The sequence below is a fragment of the Vanessa tameamea genome, chromosome 28 (genome assembly GCF_037043105.1).
Source record: "Vanessa tameamea isolate UH-Manoa-2023 chromosome 28, ilVanTame1 primary haplotype, whole genome shotgun sequence".
Lineage (NCBI taxonomy): Eukaryota > Metazoa > Arthropoda > Insecta > Lepidoptera > Nymphalidae > Vanessa > Vanessa tameamea.
This window is the reverse complement of record NC_087336.1, coordinates 4,470,286-4,493,177: the sequence shown is the minus strand read 5'-3', so window position 1 is coordinate 4,493,177 and position 22,892 is coordinate 4,470,286. Positions and strand designations below refer to the sequence as shown.

General features: G+C 32.5%; 1 protein-coding gene across 3 annotated transcripts in view; it reads left to right on the top strand.

Annotated features, from left to right (window-relative positions):
• The window catches only part of LOC113391857 (uncharacterized), a 93,355-nt gene that overhangs the window by 52,476 nt on the left and 17,987 nt on the right, over positions 1-22,892 (top strand). For all 3 annotated transcript variants that reach the window (XM_026627966.2, XM_026627965.2, XM_026627967.2), the window contains exon 2: positions 2,695-2,836. In XM_026627966.2, coding sequence (XP_026483751.1) covers positions 2,695-2,836 — 142 coding nt within the window. The remainder of the gene's footprint in view (positions 1-2,694; positions 2,837-22,892) is intronic.

Below are 22,892 nucleotides of genomic sequence, written 5' to 3'. Positions count from 1 at the left end.
CATTGGTTATGTAAGATATTGTTGTAATTTCAAACGGCGCCAATGTCTAACGGCATTGGACTACATAGCATGAAATGGCTCATTTTCCCGTCCGCGTACCTATATAATAGAAAAAAAATATATAACAAAGTATTCGTTTTGACCTAGTAATTCGCTTGACAAAAAAATATATTTAACTGGAAATAATAATATCTTTAGTTTTGATAGTTATGTTTTTGATATCGATTCTGTTGCTGGTGGGTTGTGTATTTATTTATCTTATCCCGACCATAGCGTTCGTGATCACTTATCGATAAAATATTGTCGCTGTGACGTCACTACAAGTACAATTCGATTGTGTAGATAGTGACGTAACTATGCGGATTATTTATCGTGGGAAGATCGTTTGTTAAATATATTTTTTTTCTTATGAACGTAACCGGTTTTATGTTTAAAAGGTTTATGATAAAATTGTTTGAATTATAATCAAATACGAAAGCGTGGGATTCTTTTTTGACAGGTTTTAAGTTTATTAAGTTAATTTAATTGTTGAGTTAAAATAAAAAAAATCTCGTACAGTTCATCGATTTTCTTTATTTAATTTGATATTTATCAATATCTATCAATATCTTCACTAGATTCGCTTGGTCATACCATAGCCAACTGGTATGGTATGCTATGACATGGTCATATCATGCTTGATCATACTCGTCTGAGTAGGTACCACACACTTATTACACATACCGTTAAACACCATTACTTGTATTGCCGTGCCAGTGTTATTATAGGCACAAGAGCATAACTTATTTGTCTCCAAGATTGGTAGTGCATTGGCGAAGAAGAATGCTTTGATGTTTCTTACATCACCAATGTCTATGCCCAACAATTTACCATCAGCTAGATCAATTTAATTTCTTATTCCACATACTTTTGCGTCCGTAAATCTCCGTAACAATGTCACTATACGAGATATATATGTAGTTATACTTTAACGGTACATAAATACTTTGTAACGATACGATCCAATTTGAAGGGTGTGTAAGCAAATGTTATTGCAGGCACAAGGGAAATTATATCTGAAATCGAATGTTATTTGTGTACAGTTCCAATGAATTTATATTCACTGTAAACACATAAAACATTGGATATAACTGTTCGTTGTAAATTTGTATTCGTGTCACGCTATCACTGGAATGGTCAAAGAGGTAGATGGTAGATTATGTCCATGACATACACAAACAGGTTTTTCATAGGTACGGTTTTGTTTTTTTTTTTGTTTAACATGCTGACGGACGGGCTTTTGGTCCACCTGGGGTTAAGAGGTCTAAGAAATGTTAAAATAATCTTATCTAACATGTTATTTTAAAGTAAGATATGATGTCCCTTGTGCCTGTTGTTGCACTGGCTCACTCACCCTTCAAACCGGAATACAACAATAGTAGGTATTGCTGTTTGGGGATATAATATGTTATGAGTGGGTGACACCTACCTAGAAGGGCTTGCACTAAGCCCTGTTACCAAGTAAATAATGTATTAGGTCTGGTTTTACTCGCTTATTAATTTTACATTAGAATCCATCCAGTGCGACCCAATCGCCTATTCTGTGACGCCTGAGACTGTTGTTGTTAATGTGTGCGTTTTATATTTATATTGCCGTGTAAGTGCCGGATAAGTTAGCCGAAATCATTACATACACAAGAGACATAAAATCTTATATCCCATTTAAACGTACATCGACGATGCCTCTAGGCGATGGTGACCACTTACAACTTAACTATTACTCTATACAATTGCTCATCTTCCTATTTCGAATTTAAAAAAAAAAACATGTTGCAATACGCCACTAATGGATGCCGATACGACAAAATAAAACATTTATAATCAAAGAACTCGTTCAATGATTTTAAATGAATACATAATGTAGATAAAATATATATTTGGGAATTCCAATGTGGCGTGTATGAATACGGATAAGAGAAAATCTTTGAACATATGTGGTCGTATTTTGTGGATTGTTATATTTATTATGGCAATATTTTAATATTCCATTTATAAAACACTATTCAAGTTAAATAATAATTGAAATGTTTAAACGTCTTTACAAGCGATGAAAACATTTGTATTAAGGATAACTATATTAATAAAAAATATGAATCAAAATCAAATCAAGAATAAACTATTTAATATAAGCAGTATATGTATATATATATATGTCTAAGTTGTTTGGGAGGTTATTTGTGGGACTTAGACCGCATTTGTGACTATTAATTAGAGGAAAAATCATGTAGGTATGCATTATGAAGACTTCACGATCTCTCTTTATTCTGGGATATAGTATTATAAAGAGTTCCCCTTTAACTTCTATTGCTAGCAGTAGTACCAAAACCGATATTGTACTAAGTGACACTATAAGTATCACTTCATCACAAAGTAGCAACTGTTATCGATACAGTATTTTAGCTTAGCCTTCATCTTCGGTCACAAACCTATTACAGCATTATTTCAAGGGTACAAACGCTTCCATATAATTTCGCTTTCTGATTTGTGTGTTACAAGTTTAAACTTAAATATCATCAAGTGTAAATATTTACAAGCTGCAGACAAATTATTATTTTATAATAAATAAACATCCGCGTACTTATTTTAGCTTAGGACGTTAGAATAACCTAAATCCGTTTCTGCTTCATATATATATAACGGATATCTTGTTAACAGGAGCATCACCTCCAGAGGGCAATATCGGGCACGGGGCTGATCATACCCACACCGGAAGTATGCCAGGTTTCAGACGTCGACTTCTACGAGAGATGCTACCCGCCCGACTACAAGATGCCCAAGCAGCATATACATATGCAGCGTGAGTGCGATCTTTTTTAATTATAATCATTATCATTTCGTTTAATTTAATCGTGTGTTATTCGTTTTATTGATAATTTAACTCGAAACTTATTAATTTAATGAATATTAAAGAAGTCACTTGAGTGTTCTGCTTGGTATTCTTTTGGACCAGTTTTGTTATTCGTGTTTAAAAGTGACTTAAATCTGTGTATTGTGTATTGTATTTTTTAAAGTTAACATAATACTAACTAGGATCTTTCGTTACTAAATACGTACACTGTTTATAGATTTATAAGCTTCTTAAAGATAACGAGACATCTAACTATATAATATTAAAATAAATAATAAAATTGATATGAATAAAAATGCTATCAATAAAAGTTATATTGGTCAAATATATATTTAAAATATTCACATATATTCAATTAATTTCAACTTTAATAGTATGATTGTAAATCAGGTTCGTATAATTTCAATTTGTTGATTATAACATTCTAGAACCGTATTTAGAAATACCTATGAAGATTCTCTCCGAGTGTTACGTTTGTTAATTTTAAGACGTTAACGAAACAGCTTTAGCTTAGGTTTATAAATAATAAACGCATTGAGCAATGCCTACGTCACTTGCTAAAATCAATGTCGTTTAGCGATGACGTCAAGTTGAATAGATTTGCTTGAACTGCTGGCGACGACTGCAAACGTTATGACACAGGTTAATATTATCTACAGCGTAATAACTGTATTATTGTTGGATGAGAATTTTTAACTCCATAATCGTCATCACCCTAAGTTCTGTATCATTATGTTTAAATAGGACGTTTATAATTTCGTTTAGCCAACATTGATATGTCATTTAGATTAGGTACAGTTGCAGGCTTAGACCAAACACTTTTGGATTTTTACAGCATCACTAGAAACATATTTACATATAATATACATATGTCCGGCTTTTAGGTTAAAATATTCGGTACTATTATAACCCCAAGTCTGGTTTTTTATATTTAAGAGCCTAGTTAGTTAAAGGTAATGTTGATTTTTTTATTAAAACCACCTACAACTTAAATACTAAAGACACATACCATTTAAAGGCAATTCAATCGTATGGATAAAAAAATAGTACGAAAATATAAATTAAAAGAGAAAAATAATTATAATAGGAATCTTACGTATGTATATATAAAATACTTCACATTTAAGTAATAAAATATAAATGTACCATTTGGCATCTTCACCTAAAGATGCCAAATGGTATCGATATAAATATTCCTTATTTATCTGCTAATACTTTTGTATTTTTTTTTAAAGTGTGATTTCTCTGTAGAGGAGTGTGCTTTGTCTCGGTATCAGAGATAGATGACCGAGAGTTTTATGAAATTTGTCGGTCAGAGTTGTATAGATATACTTGGCGGAACATTAATCAATACTAACTTTAAGTTTTAATTGATTGATATGAACCACTATTTGACTCCCGCGGTTTCGCTCGCCGTTTAAGGGGTCGGTCGTCATAAAATATAGCCATGTCTTTCATTGAACTTTAAGTTTGCTTTATACCAAATTTCATCAAATTCGGTTCAGTTGTGTGGTCGTGCAAAGAGCAACAGACAGACAGACTCACTTTTGCATTTATAAAATTAGTATTGATAACTTTTCCCACGAAAAACTACCTACCATTCGCAACGTTGAAGTCAAATCGTTAATTATACATCTTAATAGTTTATGCAAATTTTAAAATTCAAATGATTTCGCGTTAATACGTAGAAACGGATAGGAAAAAATATTATGAATATAAAATTTACGGCTAGTGCCAAAAATAATAATTAACAATAGTAAGTTTTTAAGTTGTTTACAGTTGGAGGAAAATAATGACTTTTAATCAACAGTGATTTGACGGATAAACAAATCCTTATAGAATGTTATCAAAACAAACTGTTTTCCAAACCACATAATCAATAAATCAGAACTTAACGTTCAGTTTAGCTTTTTTTGTTTATATATTTATTTTACTCTCATTAAACAAGTAGTCCAGTCATTATATACATTGTGAAATGCAAATAAACCGAGAACGCCCGATTTTTGGATATGTTGTGGGAGGGCCTTAGAAAAGCTTAACTTGAAATTGCCGATCTCGATTTCCTATGTGCGTTCGCCGCCATCTTGAAAAAAGTATATTATTTTATTAATCCAGTATTTGATTTCAATGTACTTATCGTGTAAGTTATATACACATACCGTTGAAATGAAGTTTTAATCTCTTTTATTGTTCCCAAACACTTTCTACTATTAATGACTGTCAACCCTCTTCATCATTATTCGGGTAATTGGAAATTCCGAATCAATACCGTTGTGTATGATGTTAAATTCACGTAATACTATTATTATATATTCAAGTAAGACTATATTTAAATAAAAATAAATTGAAATGAAGAGCAATTTACACTGCTGATTAAATATAAACAAACCGTTCAATTAAAATAACAAGCAATGTGATCAAAGCGCACAGAGACGTGTTTGCGTAAGCATACGTGGTTCTTTGCGCGACATATTTTTACGAAGTATTCAACCATCAGCGCGTCCTCTAGTAAAAACGCTTGGATTCGAGCAGATTCAGTAATACCATTACAAGCGCGTTCTTCGTAGCGTTTGTTAAATGAGCTGGACCTTAAGATATATATATATATATATATATATATATATATATATTATGAAATAGGTAGACGGACGGACAAATGGGCCACCTGATGGTAAATGATCACCACCGTTCATAGACATTAGCACTATAAGAAATATTAACCATCCGGAACTAAGATGTTATGTCCCTTGTACCTGTAGTTATGCTGGCTCACTCACCCTTCAAACCGGACCATAGCAATTCCAAGTACTATAAGTAGGTATGTTTGGTGGTTGAATATATGACTGAATGGTACCTCACGAACGAAGCCGTACTCCTAGGTAAATGCATTAGTTCAGATTACTATAACAAAAAATATTATTTATTCATTCACTAGCTGTTATCCGGTCATTTTGTTCGTTGTAAATTACATTTTAATAATAAATGAAATCTATTATGTATTATTCCACGACATCTTTCTAGACTTCTGTGTAATTTATTGGAGCGTGTCCAACCGTTCCAGTGTGATTAAGTAACATCGAAACACTTGTTTTTCTTTAGAATTTATAGTAAACCTACTGCCTGTAAACCGACTGCTTCGCTTGACAAAAAAGAAGGACAAAATTGAAAATACCCTAATACTAAATGAAAACTTGACATGACAACAATTTTTAATAATGTTTATTGAATAAAAGTTTTAGTCGTTTATTATGAGTTACCATTATTGTAACGGAGTTGTACATAAAAATATATATACTTACAAAGTTAATTACTTACTTTCATCAGCTAATTAATAGCGAATTCGTTATTTTAACAAGCTTCTCTGCGCGTTATCATTTTTCCAGTGAATCATAGCGTGGTGTTATACAATCTAGAAATCTCCTCGATAAATGGGCTGTCTTTTGAATGAAGGTTTTATTCAATTATAAAATAGTATATTTTTGTGTGATTAACGTGTTCAAATAAATAAACTATTCAGCTTTTTATAATGTTAGTATAGACTTTGTAATATTTGTATAGAAATGTTAATACGCCTATTGAGAATATAGGAATAAGATGGGTCTAAGGGATTCTCTGAATTTTTTCCATCGTCAAATACTTCTGCCATCGAAAAGGAATTCTGAATATATTAACATTATTGTTTGTCGTTGATAACAATAATCCTAACCTATTGCGTAATATTATAATCTTAATATAGACGTACATAATATATATATTTTTTATTTATCATTTTATATATATATTTCATTTTTTTTATAGGCAGAAAAAATAGTAAAAGTTTTGTTGATATTTTCCGTCAACAATTCTTCGTCGTCGCCCGGAGATGGAAAGGTAGCGATTTTACACTCTCGTGCCTCGGAAAGCCCGTAAAGCCTTTAGTCCAGCGTCTGAATTCTCCGGTCGTGTCGGGTTGCCCTCTCATCGCATCACATCGTCGATCAATACGACGTTACGTATATATATTTTAATATTATTCCGTCAGAGTAGAATAGAGGGAACTCGTCGAAAACTGTGGGCGGGTTACGTCCTAAGCGTACCTGTGATAACTAGCTGCAATATATTTTTTTTTATTTTAATGATATAGGCGGACCGGCTAATTGACTACTTGTATTAATAGTAGGTGGACCACTATTCATAGTCATTTGAGCTCTTAGAAGTATTAAACATTAATGACATCGCCAATTTGGAAACATTTGTAATTAAGATGTTATGACCCTTGTGCCTGTAGTTACGCTGGCTGACACACCCTTAAAACCACAACAAAATACAAAGTATTGCTATTTGGCGGAAGAATATCTGATGGGTGGTACCTACCCAAATGGGCCTGCACAAAGCTCTACCATGGAGTAAACGGCTTAAAGGCTACGGCGAATTAACGCAAGGGGGCTTTCATAAGGCTTATAGTCAAAAGCTTATATATAAGCTTTTGACTATAAGCCTTATCAAAAATTATGTTCAAACCTTTTTCTTTGAGTATACATGCGCCTTTGTATTTTTACGTTTGTTTTTCATTTGCAGTAATTTCGTAGATATTCTATAACATGCGACTTTTTAATCTTATAATTCTGTCGTCAGACCTTTACCGAAGATATTATTGGATGCATGAAGACCGCCTTTGCTCACTCATAGTATCAAATATTTTTAATCTAAAGTTTGTAATATATTTATAAAAAAACTCACGTGCCATATAGCAAATGTAGATAGTCATTCTACTACATATTATCTTCAATAGAATTTAATTTGTGATACGGTTGAACCTGAGTTTTAAAGAGTTCACTATATTCGAATAAAGTTGCTTGTACATACATACAATACATATAGTAAGATGTCATATTCTGGTGTCAGATATAAGGTTAGAATATATATAATAAAATTGGTATTACTTTGCAATGAACTGTTACAAGGACTTTAAGTATTCGTTTTTTAAAAAAAGAATTATAATAGTGTATTTTAATTAATACAGAATTAGTATAATATTACTGATTTAGAACTTTGACTACCGAGATTGAGACTGAACTGCCTGTTTCCTCACTACAGTTTAAGCCTTAGCCTGATATAACAGATCCAAAGACGATGGTTAGCTCTTTTACTAATATCACCGGGATATAACAGAACGATGAATGAATGGATCGTTAATATTGAACGTTCTAAACCTTACAACGAAACCATGTAGCCGTTTGAGCGAGCTAGAAGATGAAGTAACTGCATGGCATTGAATTGTGACTGTTCGTGACGTGAATAGAAAGGACGCTGAAAGGATCCGATGTGTCTATCTGATGTAACCTTTATAAAAAACTTGTTTTCGCCTTCGGCTTTGAACGCGTATCGAGGTGGTGTCTGATGTAGGTTTTAGATATTATAAGAAAGTAGCCTATGTCCTGCTTCGAGATTACAACATGTACAGTCTGTAAATTTGCCACTGCTGAGAAGCTTAGGAGCATATTCCACCAAGCTGCTCCAATGCGGGTTGGTGGATTCGTTGAAATTAGTCACATGCAGGTTTTCTCATGATGTTTTCTTTCACATATTTAGATTTGGGATTTATAGCTATTGAAACTTTGTTCATATCATGTATTTTTCCGTTCGGAATATTCGTTTTTATAATATCCACTTATTTGTAATACTTTTTTTTTTTATATCTAACACCTAACAACCGCGATGAAAACTCGATCGCAGCCGCGGGCGACAACTAGTTATGATATATGTGAGGGTCCAAGCAAGTGTGTTATTGGAAAATAAATTATTGTGCACAATTCATTTGGTATCGACGACCGACATTGCGACTGTCTGCGTTCGATCGTCATTTTGACTAAATTCGCTAGTTTGAATGATCGCATTGATAGAACATCAGCTAGCGGCGAGGGACGGGGGGAGACGAGTGGGATAGGTAGGCTTGTACATAATGTACTCAGAATAGGCTCCCTATTTACATCAGAGAGGCTACATCCGAGCTCATCTTTAAATAACGTCTGCGAGAACGTTTTAGGAAAATTGTATCCGCTTTTGTTATATTTTTAAACTATGTTATTAATATATAAAAGTAGTAAGAGTTTGTAAATTTCCCACTGCTGGGTTAAGGCACCCCCTTGGTTGGGAGGGAGATGGTTTGGAATCTTCACGCATTGCGTATAATTTCATTGTAATTAGACACATGTCGGTTTCCTCGCGATATTTTCTTCCACCGTCGAGCACAAGATGAATTATAAACACAAATTAAGCACATGAAAATTTTGCGGCGCTTGCTTGTGTTTGAACCCGCAATCATCTGTTAAGATGCACGCTTTATAACAACTGGGCCATATCGACACTCATTATATATTTATTACGTTATATAATAATAATTATATTACGTTTGATATAGATCCCTTGTGGGTAAAAGTCTGCATCTCGTGCTATTTCTTGTGCATTATTTGTCCAGCTTTTTCCCGTAACATAAATGATATCATCAGCACTCCGCTTCTTTCGTCTACCAGTCTTTCTTCTGACTCTTGGTCCAGAACACTTCTTTGCTTCTAGTGATATTGTTAGTACAACACACATATAATTGTATTGCTATAGATGTAGTGATAAAGCTCCATTTTTATTATATTATATTTGAATGTCTAATCTATTTCCTTTAGCCTAAAAGTATTTTGTTAAATAAATATATATTAAGTATCAAGCATTAACTAGTCTATATGTTACTATAAAAGCTCGAACTAAGGTAAATCTTAAGATTTTCCAGTAAAACCTAAGATTTACCTGCATATATATATAAACACTATGTTTGGAGATTGCCTTGTTGAAATACTTTGATGTTTCGTACACGACAAATAGCTCGTGAACAGGGCATGAGATTGTGTGGATCCGTAATGGGAGGATCTTTGTACGCAAGAGCGATTCATCTCCGACGATAGCTCAGATATTTAAATCATGTACGTGTCAGGCTTTAACAGACTGTTATTATTTTTATTAACATTTTGTATGTACTATCAAAATGATCGTGTTTTGGAAATTCAACAACATGACATCAAATTACGAAGTGAATAATGATATTATGAGTGCTGGCTAGGTAAGTTTAGTTTAGAAAATTGAGGATTGTTAAAATAATATACATACATATCACTGCCCATAGACATTGGTGCCGAAAGAAATTTTAATCATTCCTTACATCTCTTACTTTAGGAACTAATTTATTATGTCCCTGTAGTTACACAAGCTCATTCACCCTTCGAACCGGAATACAAAAAATTAAAGTATTGCTGCTTGGTGGTAGAATATGTGATGAATGGGTGGTACCTACTCAAACGGGCTTGCACAAAGCCTTACCAAACAAATCAGGTTTCCCAATCATTGGCAAAAATCCTGTTTTTTATGATATAGGTTGGATGAGCATATGGGCCACCTCGTAGTAAGTGGTCACCACCGCCCATAGACAATGGCGTTGTATTAACCATTCCTTACATTGCCAATGCGCCACCGACCTCGAGACCTAAGATGTTATGTCCCTTTTGACAAATAATGATTTTCTGGAACGACGTATCAGTAAAATGTTATTCTGTATATCGTTTTTGACAAACAGTAATTTCGCAAATGTTTTGCTTTACAAATGTTCCGAATGTTGAAGTTTACATGTGTTAACCGAGCTTAAACAATATTATAATACTGTTTATCAAATTGTATTTTAGGAAATAACATTTTGTTTCGTAATTATTGTTTGTCAAATGATATGTTCATAAATACTTATCGTTATTAATATTATAAAGGCGAATGTTTGTATGTTTGTTACTCTTTCAGGCAAAAACTACTGAATGGATAGTAAATAATGAAACTTTACAATAATATAGCTTATAAATCTGAATAACACATAGGCTATAATTTATAAAGTTATTGTGTGAATAATACCTGACAAGCAACCCCTAAAACCCGAACGAAGCCGCGAGCTAAAACTAGTAATTCATAATTTCGTCAGTTGTTTGTTAATTTTTTTTTTTTTTTATTTCACTCGTATCAAATGACAAGACTCCCATGAATAGCTATATGACACATTCCGAGACTCCGATTCACGACCGTATACATTTAAGGCATTGAGGCGTGTAATAATAAAAAAAAAAGTAAATCTTCGTATTTTTTAAAATGGGTAAGAAATGAAGTATAATTTGTTGAATAATATTATACGATCATTTAGTGCGTAAAATCGGTTTTAAGTTACGCCGGTCACCGGTTTCGAATGTAAAATTTACAGAGAACGAGCAAGGAGCTCATTAATTAACTCTTAAAACGAACGGTTAGTTGTTTTTAAGTTTTAAATTAAAAAAATAAAAAACTGCATATACAGTTATAAATTACGCGCGGGTCAAGCCTCAGGTTCAGCTAGTTAAAATATATATTTAAAAAAAAACGATATTGTGTACTGATTTATAAAAAAACAGTCGCAAAACTTGAAAATAGAATACGAGTCGAATTACACAATTAAATTGTACTGGTGGGTCTCCGGCGAAAATTTATTTCCGAGCTTCAGCCGTTGACACTACACTAAAGAAGATTCTCGATTGCAATTTACTATATTGTTACGATTTAACAAATAAAATTAATTTAGAGAGCGGTAAAAAGTTACTGACCGGTGATCTAAGCGGCGCTACAGCTGCATTAAAAAATATATAAAAAACATACGAATCTTCTGCGACATAAGTTTGTGTATAAAAAATATTTATTAACATTAAACTGTCATAGGTTTCGAAATTCCTAAAGAATTTAATGAATGCGAAGTTTCACGTGCGAGCCACTGGTCTTTATTTATTCTTCGATTGGAATATAATTTATACCATATTGTTACTACCGCCGTTTAAATAGCGTATTGTATTAAATATAACATCTCCACAGAATTCGATCTTCAAATAATCTTATAGAATAATAAGACTGGGCAAAAATCGAAAACGAATTCAGCAAAGAATAACACACCAGTCGCAGTTCCCGCGACCGTTAATGATAAGAAATGGCGAATGTTCCGTTACTTTAATAAAACGCCACGATGCACCGTAATCCGTTGAAACAAAGTCCACAATGCAGTAACGGATGCAATGTAGACTCGTTTCGTTGAACTAAATCGTTTTAAAATTAACTTTATTCGCTTGTAATAAAGTTTAATTTGCGATACAGCTTCATTGATACGGAATGCGTATGAGTCAGTTCAAATTACCCTCGGCGAGTCACAGCTGATTGTACCAGCTGGGTTTTATTGTGCAAGTGATTTAGTACTTTAGACGTTTGCAATAAGGATTTTTATTGCCTGTGAACATTGATATTAACTTGAAGGGAAGTTAAAAGGAATCCTGTATAGGGATCGAGTACAATTTCCTTTAGGTCTCACAGGTTACTGATATCATATGTTTTTAGGGTTCCGTAGCCAAAGCGTAAAACGGGACCCTATTACTAAGACTCCGCTGTCCGTCCGTCTGTATATCCATCTGTCGCGAGGCTGTATCTCGTGAACCGAGATAGTTAGACAGTTAAAATTTTCACAGATGATGTATTTCTAGTGCCGCTATAACAAAAAAACAGAATAAAGTACAAATTTAGGGGTCTCCCATACAACAGACATGATTTTTTTGCCGTTATTATAAATAATGGTGCGGAACCCTTCGTGCGCGAGTCTGACTCGCATTTATATACCGAATATAAATTATATAAATATAAATTATATGCCGTAGTGGTTGGGATACGTATGTAGGTTTACGATATATTTCATTGATTCAGGGTTTCGTCTATTAAGTAATACATTTTAGTATCTATGGTCTTAAAGGTTGCAGAGAAAGTATGAGTTACGTATATATAGGTATATACAGTGGAATCCGTTTATATCGACATCGAAAGGAATTGACAAACACGTCATAATAACCGGACGTCATACAGAGCGTTTTGTGAAAAAAATAAAATATATAGGTAGGTATAATAATAGGTATTTTGCACGTAATAAATACATACGAAACATGTAGGTATGTACTACATTTTTAATATTTTAATGTAAGTAATCTGTAATTTTTGTCTGCTTTAGTTTTGTAATAACAGTCTCTAATACTATTGTGTATAGAAGACAAACCCATGGTCAAATTATCATTTTCACTGTTGCTATGAACAAATCTGCAGCCTTTACTGCCTCTTCTGCGGTAGGTAATGGTTCTTCCTCGCCTTCTTTTTCCCCGTATGTGATGTGTGTGACCTTCAAGTGTCAATTATTCACTCAGATTAAAAATAAAAACATTACCGAAGGTGTAAAGAATCATGTCGGTCATTACAACCGGACATAGTTTATTAAAAATGGGTCATATAAACGCACTGTCACTATAAGGGAAGTCATTATATCCGACTTTTTTACAACGAATTTTATATGAGAACCAAACTTCGTAGTGTAAGTACGTCACAATAAACTATTGGTCAATAAAGGCGGAGTCATAATAAACGGATTCTACTGTATTTATATATAATATATCCGCATATGATTGCTGCTAATCGTCGCCGTCAGTTTCAGTTTCTCATAGCTTACTAGGGTCCCGCCCCGACTTCGCACCGGTGCAATTTATACGGTATGGATGTATCATATAACACTCGGAAATAATGTTATTTTAGAATAGTATCATTAGTTCCGAAGATTACCCCCTATAAACAAACAAATTTTATCTTTATAGATACAAAGTTGCAACCCGTTTCGGCGAAGGTTTCTAGTATATAATATTACTGTATAAGAAACTGCGCTTTGGAATTTTACTCGCTTTAAATTTAGACAGTTGACGTTATCAAATCGAATTTAATGTATTCAATAATCCAAATTCATTGATTACGAAAACATTTAAGCGACAGCAACGCAAACCTGCTATATAAAGTTAACTCAGCAAGTAATACATTTGAGCCTCTAGGGTTACGAGGTAGTAGAAAAAAAATGTGAGTTATGTTTACGTTAATAAGACTTGAAATAACATAGTATTATAGCTATAATAGAACTACCGCACAGGATACGCTCTAGACACTCAAGCCACACGTTCCTAGACTTCTATATATATATACTTTTATACGTATGATACATTTAAAACTCACGATACGATTGTCTGAAGCTAATGTTTTTATAACATTTTATGAAGTTGATGACTGTCGTAATTGATACACTCGTGTTGATACATTGTTAAAACTAAAGTTATTGTATATGACAGAAATATTAGAGATCTCCTTCGTTCAAGAAATGGGGTTATTGATAGTGATTAGTAGTATTTTTAAGATATGTCAGTCTAGTATGATTGCGTAGAAATAGGCATAACGTGACGCGACGTAAAACTTAACATAAATTTTAATTTACGTAACGTTATAAGTTAAATACGAATATAATAATACCTTAGGGATGAGATCAAACATGAATACATTTTTTTTTAATTGAATATTATAGAAGCAGTAACACTCAGCGTTGATTGACAAGACATTTTTTATCTGTGATTCTAAAGCCAATAAGATATTTTAAAAAAATGCGCTAACTGGAATTGGCGGCAGCTACGATCGATCCCCGCAAATGTTTTTTTTGTTATCTGTCAGATCATAATAGATCAGTGCGGCTGCTAATGCTCTAAAATCGTCTCTATTATAGAATTATACAGTTGTTTAATTTTAAGAGTGCGTTGGCAATATTGCGTATATTGACGAAATACGTTGAAACTAATACTAAACAAAAACTTTAAAAACTAATTTTACTGATTGTTTTTGGAACTCAAGAGTAATTATGGCGTAGTTCAAATTAATAAAAATTACTACAAGTACAAGTACTAATGTCACAGTTTAATATATATATATATACTTTTTCAAATTATAAAAAAAAATTTTTTTAATCAAATAAAATGAATTAAAAATGCATGTCTAGATATACTTGTACTATTTTCGTGAAATTATTTCAGTAATATTTAAAAGATATATGCACTTTGTTTAATAATATAATTTTTTTTCGTCGCATCTTACGCTATAAACCGCCATCTTATTCGGGTCACGTGACCCGAGAAACAGAACAGCTATTTGTTTCCTCAGTATTCCCTTCACAAATAGAATGCATATCGTATGTTTGTTTGTAATAATGCTTTATAGAATCAATAAAATGTTGTTTAGTTGCTTTACGTGTGTGTGGGTAAGATTTAAGATGTTTTTATTTGTTAAAATGTGTGCGTGCACTAGTTTTAGTATAATATCTATGTAATAACATTTCCTTTGATAGCAATTGATGCACTTTTTCGGAATCACACTATATGTTACACACACACATACAATATTCTATATGTATACCATATACATATGTTATATATTTGGACGTCGGTTTATTTGGAAGACAACTATCGATTGTCTGATCTAATAACTTCCCGCCTTACTGTTTCTTTTGGTGGGTTGTTTCAACTTCATCATGCGGTTATAAAGGTTTATTAAACAATAATAGATCATGACCTCGACCCCTTATTTCTCGTGGATAGCAAGGAGAAAAACATAGTATATGAGACAGACAATTATTTTTATATAACTCTATCATTTATACAGGGCACGCCATGAAATCTCTCAGGCAGTTCTAATATACCGTAGAAAATATTCATAAATTAATATATTGGTAAAATATAATCAAAATCTTAAATTTTCTGAGATTAGCTCAAACAAACAGACAGACAGACGTGACGGTAGTCGTTGATTTGTATATGATCCTAATTTAAAAATAATAGCTTTCTAGGTTTACTTACTTAAGGTGTGTTCAGTTATGAATAATGTCTTAAAATACTTTAACCTCTAACATGCACTTTAAATTTTATAAAGTGTCGTCTGTAATTATGAAAGGTTGATCTGAAGCTCGATGGTTACGCTGATGGTTGGTCTCTTATAAGCAATAGTATATAATTTTATTGAAATAATTTTGATTTTGATTTCTCAATGATCGAAATACGATCATAAATTATTTTTAAGGTAAAATCATATGAATTTGTATTCTCTCTATTTTATTTTTTTTATAGATAACACTAGCGAGTCATGACTCGTTAAAGGTTAACGTATTATAAGAGATTATTCATAGCAATGGTTTTATTTACATAATTTTACGTTAAACACTGATACGTCAATAGCTGTCTAGGTTTATAAGTAATTCAAGAGAACATTTTTTTTTTAATTAGGGTTATATACAAATTAACGGCTACCGTCGCGTCTCTCTTTTGTTAAAACTAACGGCTGACAAACTAAAAAAAAAGAGAGGAAAAGATACTTGAGTGTTTTGTCTTTGTCTATTTGAATATAGAAAAAGACTCCAAGGATTAGAATTATAATTTAACAAGTATATGAAAACTCATGAAGACTAATAAAGACAAATGTTTTGTTTGCCTGAATGAACCCCGAACTTTGACTGAAGTCCGGGTGCTTTAATCATTGGGTCGTCCACGTAACTTAAATTTCAAAGTTATCTCTTACTTATATTTTAAGTATGGTCCTTGAAAATATTTTTTCTACGTTTCTCAAGTCGAGCTTTTTATACAAAAGCACTTGATTATTTAAGGTTATGTGAAGCATTTGTAGTTCAAAGTGCAATAAAAAATAATACGGAACGAATTTGGGAAGAGGGGGTAAATATGGCGCCAGTCTACGTTGTATTGGAATTCGATTGTAAGGTTTTTTACTGGTGTTAGTTTTTTTGTAAACACGAACTATTAAACTCGCTAACGTTATGTTTCATCATTAATACAACTCAATCTTAACCGGAGACTGCGGGTTCACAGATCATACTCAGACAAGCACCTCTAAAATTTAATTTGCTTAATGTATAATTCATGCATCATTCGTTCAGCTCAGAAGGAAATATCAAAGAAATCTTTATGTTTCGGATAAAAATTTCCCACATGTATCGACCAGTCCGCTTTGGGGCAATGTTGTGGAATATTATTTAAAAGGAAAGTGAGGCTCTAGCCCAATAGTGGGATACAACGATGTACAACATTATTATATTATTATTAATTAGCAACTGTGAAGTGAATTAATTGAATATACAAAACGATCCCAAGGTTTTAAACAACTGCATTTTTAGACGTCCTTTTGTCTAGATATTTGGCCGGATTTGCGATACGAATTTTCTTCGCAGTACGATTTTATAGTTTATCGTTGGGAGTTAATTTAACGGTTCTTATAACGGGCAGAAAGCCAGATCTAGATTGCCTTCATAATAAAATATAGTATATTGTTTATGTATGGTGCTTCTGTTATTTTATTATTATTTTTTTACGAATTGTAGAATTGTGTCTTAATAAAGAACGCTTCGTGAATTTCGAAGACGTTATGAGATGTAAAAAATTATAGAAACGACATTAGCGGCTCGTTATTAATTAAAAACTATCTGTTACTGGTGTTAGGATACTATTCGTTTATTATATAGGGTCTTGGATACCTAAGTGATATAGTAAAGTTATATTCATACTATACATTATTACATATTTATTTTGTGCATATATACAAGTGCTTTAGCTACTTACATTGGGATAAGAGATATGTATGTGATGTTGTCCAATATATTTTTTTTCTTTTTTTTGTCCATAGTTCAAAATCCGTGGTAACCTCCGGATAAACAAATACTATGACAAAAATAAGCCAAAGTTACTTAAATTGACACTTGAGTTTTATTTGTTTGTACCTAGATAATGCAATAGTCATAGACAATTGTTCGGTAAGTTTCGATATGTTATATTGAAATGTTTTTGGTGATTTAAGTACCTATGTATATTGAATTACCAAGGGTCGGTTTATAAAAGACTTTTCTTAATAGCCAAAAATATTGATCGGGATACGAGATCAATGTAACAAATTCTTATGTTGAAAACAACTTTAATATATGAGACATTTTACACAGTACAAAAAAGCGCGAAACGCGACATCTCGTCTGTAATATATACAAAAACCAACCAAACAGCAATACTCAGTATTGCTGTGTTCCGGTTTGAAGGGTGAGTGAGCCAGTGTAACTACAGGCGCGATGTAAGGATTGGTTGATTTTTCTTACGGTGCCCTAATGTATGTAATGTAACTTATTTTGATTCTGATACCTATCGTTTGGTACTCTTATTCATACACAATTATACGATACGACTCGCTCGTTACCCATCTGTACGTTGTGGTAGTATGCCAGAAACCTTCACGCCAGTGCCAACAGCAACTGTATAAAGTTTCAACTCAATTCGATGAACTATGCGTGAACGCATTGAATACAAAATGCGAGATTTGTTTTTACATGACTTGTATTGTTGCTATTTTCTAGTTACTGAGTTTTTCTGTAGAAACAATTTCAGTAGCAGCTTGGAATCTGGGAGTTGAAAGTACGTACAGTCCTTTGGAAAGCAAGAAAAGCCTTTAGTCCTGCGGCTAATAGTTCAAATCCGACACGACCGGTGTTAGTACACGGGTCGTGTCGGATTTGCGGTCCCTTCGGATTATGAAAACGAGGGAAAATAAAAAAACCATAGGGTAGGCAGGCCCCTACCATATATTTTGTTTAGAAAGTTTTAATCAGGAATATGTAAGGATTCTAATAATACTTCACTCGTTGAGGTGTTTAAAAGTTATCCTGGAATAAAAAATCTCATACATACATACATACATACATGAACCCTGAAAATATTAAACTCCTACTTTCGTCATGTTAAAACTAATCGCTAGTCTACGACCGTACATGTAACGATATCGACTTTAAATTAAAAAAAAAATTGAATTAATTGTTCTTTTTTGGTCATTAATTTCAGCCTTTAAAGAATTAAAACAACCAATGTTATTACAAATTTATCAGACGGCAATAAAAAACAATTCTGTTTAAAACCGGCGAAAGCTTAACAGTATTTGAAAGCTCATTTAAATACAAATGTATGAAATAAAAACTTACCTTTGATTATTTAAAAATATAGCTTAAAAATACTTTGAAGCTTTTTACTACACAAAATTCATACGACACTAAATAAAATTCTCTTGTGTAATCTACTTAATGTACATTAAACTGTATTAAACCCTATTACAAAGTATTTAAGTTGAAATTGTAATGTAGCAACTATCAACCCTCCGTACAAATTGATATTCAGCCAACCATAACGCAGGGCTGCCGACTAGCGACTAAATAGAAAGTTAGTTTTTTTTTCTATTATAATGTTTAAATTGTAAGTTATGTTTGGTTCTATTTTTTTTTTTTAATATAATTTATTTATGATGAAGGAATAGCCGAAAAAGTCACCAGAAGAATAGTGGTAGGCTCCAGGTAGCCAGGTAGGTATTGACCACGTGAATATTAACCGAAGATGTGAGTTCGAATCCGGGCAAGCACTACTAAATTTTCAGGAGCATTATTTGTGTTTATAATCCGTCTCATCCTCAGTGGTGAACAAAACCATCGTGAGGAAACATGCAATGGTCGGATGAAAGTCTGTTAGAACCTGTATTGGAGCAGCGTTGTGGATTAAGCTCCAATCGAGAGAAGAGATGAGAGATGAGGCCAAGCTATGGAACATGTACATATACAGTTAACAAAAACATTATAAACATTTTAATGTTTCGATATTGTTTATAAAAATAATCGTATTGTGATTACAATTCTAAGAATCATGGAATTACTTAACAATCATAATTTGAAATTGTTTCGATTTATGAATTTGATAAGATATATATCTTAATGTATTAATGCACATACCGACAAATAGACGGAGAGATAAGGTACAAATCTATTTAAAACACTTTAGCTATAATATTGTTTATAAAATGGCGCTTGCTATCCGGCATACAACTCGATGAAATATTTGAAAACATAGTATGTAACCCTCTCGGTGTTCTAGTGTCTAGCTTGCATATCAGGAGACTGGCATCAAAATCGATCCAATAAGGGTTTAGTATCAACTTTTGTTGATTCAATTGCAAATTTAATTATTTTTTGTTTGTTATCGAAATGTACCGATCAACTTAAATCAACTGTTGTCGTGTAACCGTTAAAGAAAACGAACTTATAAATAACATAGACAATTATTGACATTATATATTATACATATTTAATATACATACATATATAAATAAATACTATATCAAATTACATTATAAAATATATTGTCTACTATCTACTAAGCAAAGGATTATTAAATTAAAATTGTAATACGTTTTCCTTTACCGTCTAACACGACACGAACTATACACATCTGAAAATAAATTAAATAAAAATAATTTCTGTTCTCCACAACCATAGTCGGGAACCCTTTGGCGGGTTGGCGTTGGTTTTTATTTTTAATCAAGCTCCGTTCACTCTGTATGGATTTTCGATTCGAAAACAAAATTTTATTTATTTTGTTTTTGTACAAAATTTTACTGTGACTATCATAATCTCTGATGTCTGGATTTTCTAGTTGATGTATTAAATTACACAGCAGTCGGTCTTCCTCGAAGATTCTTAGATTAAACTAAACAATAATTATTTATTGTGTAATGGTCTCGTGAACAGTGTAAATGAGCTAATTACACAGTACAACGTAGTTTCACGATTGGCAGGCAACCTTACAATGGAATGGCTAAGCTTTGCCTAATTTCCTTTGTATTCGACTAATTGTAATTAATTTAATCATATACATACTAATAAAATCGTTTATCCTGACTTAAAGACTTGGTCTAGATAGTTGAAATTGGGATCATAGTCGCACTTTAACATTCGCTAAAAGATTTTTGGAAATCTTAACTTCCGGCGAAATGAATGAGGAAACTTTGTTTGATAAATTTTCTTTTGAAGTAAAAATTTGAATCGTTATTAGATTCAAACGAAGTCGGAACGGGTAGTTTCGGTTAGATTTTACAATGTTATTCGTTTATCGATACGATTTAAAGTATTTTGTTTAGATCGCAATGTATTTTGTTTTCTATTTTATTAGACGAAGTTTTGTCACTAATTGACTTTGTCGCTTCCGTTATATAGTTACTATAGGTAAATCGACCATTTATCGAACATTTAAATACCCTATACAGCATCCTAACTCTCTCTGATAGAGGAGAAGCAAATACGCTAAGTCATGAATGAACGAAAGTTTACATAATAAATTACAATTATTTTTAGTCCATGTTGCCTCAGCATCTTCATTAACGTATTCAAACTCTTATACTGATTGGTTATTATTATGAGGCCACTAAAATGTATTTATTAGTTGATTTTGTTTGTTACGGAGTCATAAATATTATGATATTCAATATCCGTTCTATCGATGACGTATATTCGTATGTTATTTACACAAATATACATTTGTTATATGAGTAATATCTATTCAAAGTGTATGACTTTATTTTATAAAAACAAGATACTTTTACGCAACTTCGACTACGAAATATTTCTAAACGAATTGATTTTTATAATTACATTGTCCCGGGGATATCCGGGGATAACCGAAGATCGCAGATTCAAATACAATCATTGTTGATTTTTGATGTCCAGTGGAATTCCGTTTTTGACTATAGGAGTACACAAAGACATGTACATACGCACATAAAGCAGCTCGTAAGCGCTTTTTCTTCTGCTTTTACAAATACAATTAGTTCAGGCTGAAATGTCAGCGCTACAAAATAAAATATAGCCTATGTTACTTGTAAAGGCGATATCTAATGCGATTTGTACATATAATCAAACCTCTCCCCCTTTATGATATCAGTATAGAAGTGTAAATGTAAAGGGTTGTAAGTAACCCTTTCTGCGCGCAAAGGTATCGAGATCAAATTATGACAGTATAAGGTGTCTCAAGGATGAGGATGATACCCTTGACCGCAGCCCTGTGAGCCGACCTGTCGTGCCATTTTCCCACACCGAGTTCTTAATACTAACGACGCCTACGACTCGGTCCGAACGCGTCCGTTTCATTAATTAATTATATATCCGGCAACGTTATTACTTTATTAGGAATCGTTCGTTGTATTAGATAGTTGTTTAATTATTTTACGGTAATCAATGGTTATTACTTTGATTATGCGTCGAAAAAAAAAATAGTGGCCAACCGTTGGCTACTAAGCACACGCAGCCTAGTGAAGTTGTATGATGGTTCGCGAGTGTCAAGCGTAGCCGTCACGCACACCACGATAGTAAAGTTGGCTCGTTTGATTTAGTTATTTTTTAGTGCGTTACTATCCATATATACGTATAAGTAATCTGGTTTAATTCAAGTACTTTTTCTTTTTTTTTTTTTGGTTTAAGAAAGAAAATTATCAATTGTATTAAACGAAGATTGTTAAACAAATGGATGGAAAGAGTTACCCGTGTATAGAATTTAAAAAAATCGCTTCAGCTAATAAAGACATAGAACTACCGACCGCATAATGACTTTTTACTCGAAAAACCGATCCGGTCGCTAACGAGCCAATCATAAAAAAGTAACAAACATCCAAATTACAAATTATTCGCGTTTCACGAAAACTAAAAACTAGCGGCATTCTGTGATTGGTTAAAAATATTCTCAGTTTTTGCTTTGGTTGGACCGATTACTTTTGTAATCTAAACTAAGGATAAATCAGTTCGAACGAATTACTAACAAATTCATAAATATTAATTGCTGACATACTCGCAGGGTAAAAAAAAAATAGTTCGTATTTTAGTGTTTCTCTCAAACTGTAGTTTTTTTTTATTATTATATGAACTTCGGTTGGAATAATTTATTATTAAATAAATAAATAAATAGACGACATAAACATAACAGCCTGTATATATCCCACTGCTCCAAAGACCTCCTCTCTTGTTGAGGTTTTAGAACTTGCTTTGACACGTGTGGTAGATTTTCATCATGAAAGAGAGAATTAGAGAAGAAAAGAGAGAATGAAAGACATGCAGGTTATTGAATATTTGCTATAAAAATGTATTAAGGTATTGCAACGGAAGTCGGACATTAGTTATAAATCATAATAAAGCCTTTTTTTATTTCTTTAACATAAATAGAAAAAAAAAACTTTAGAGTAC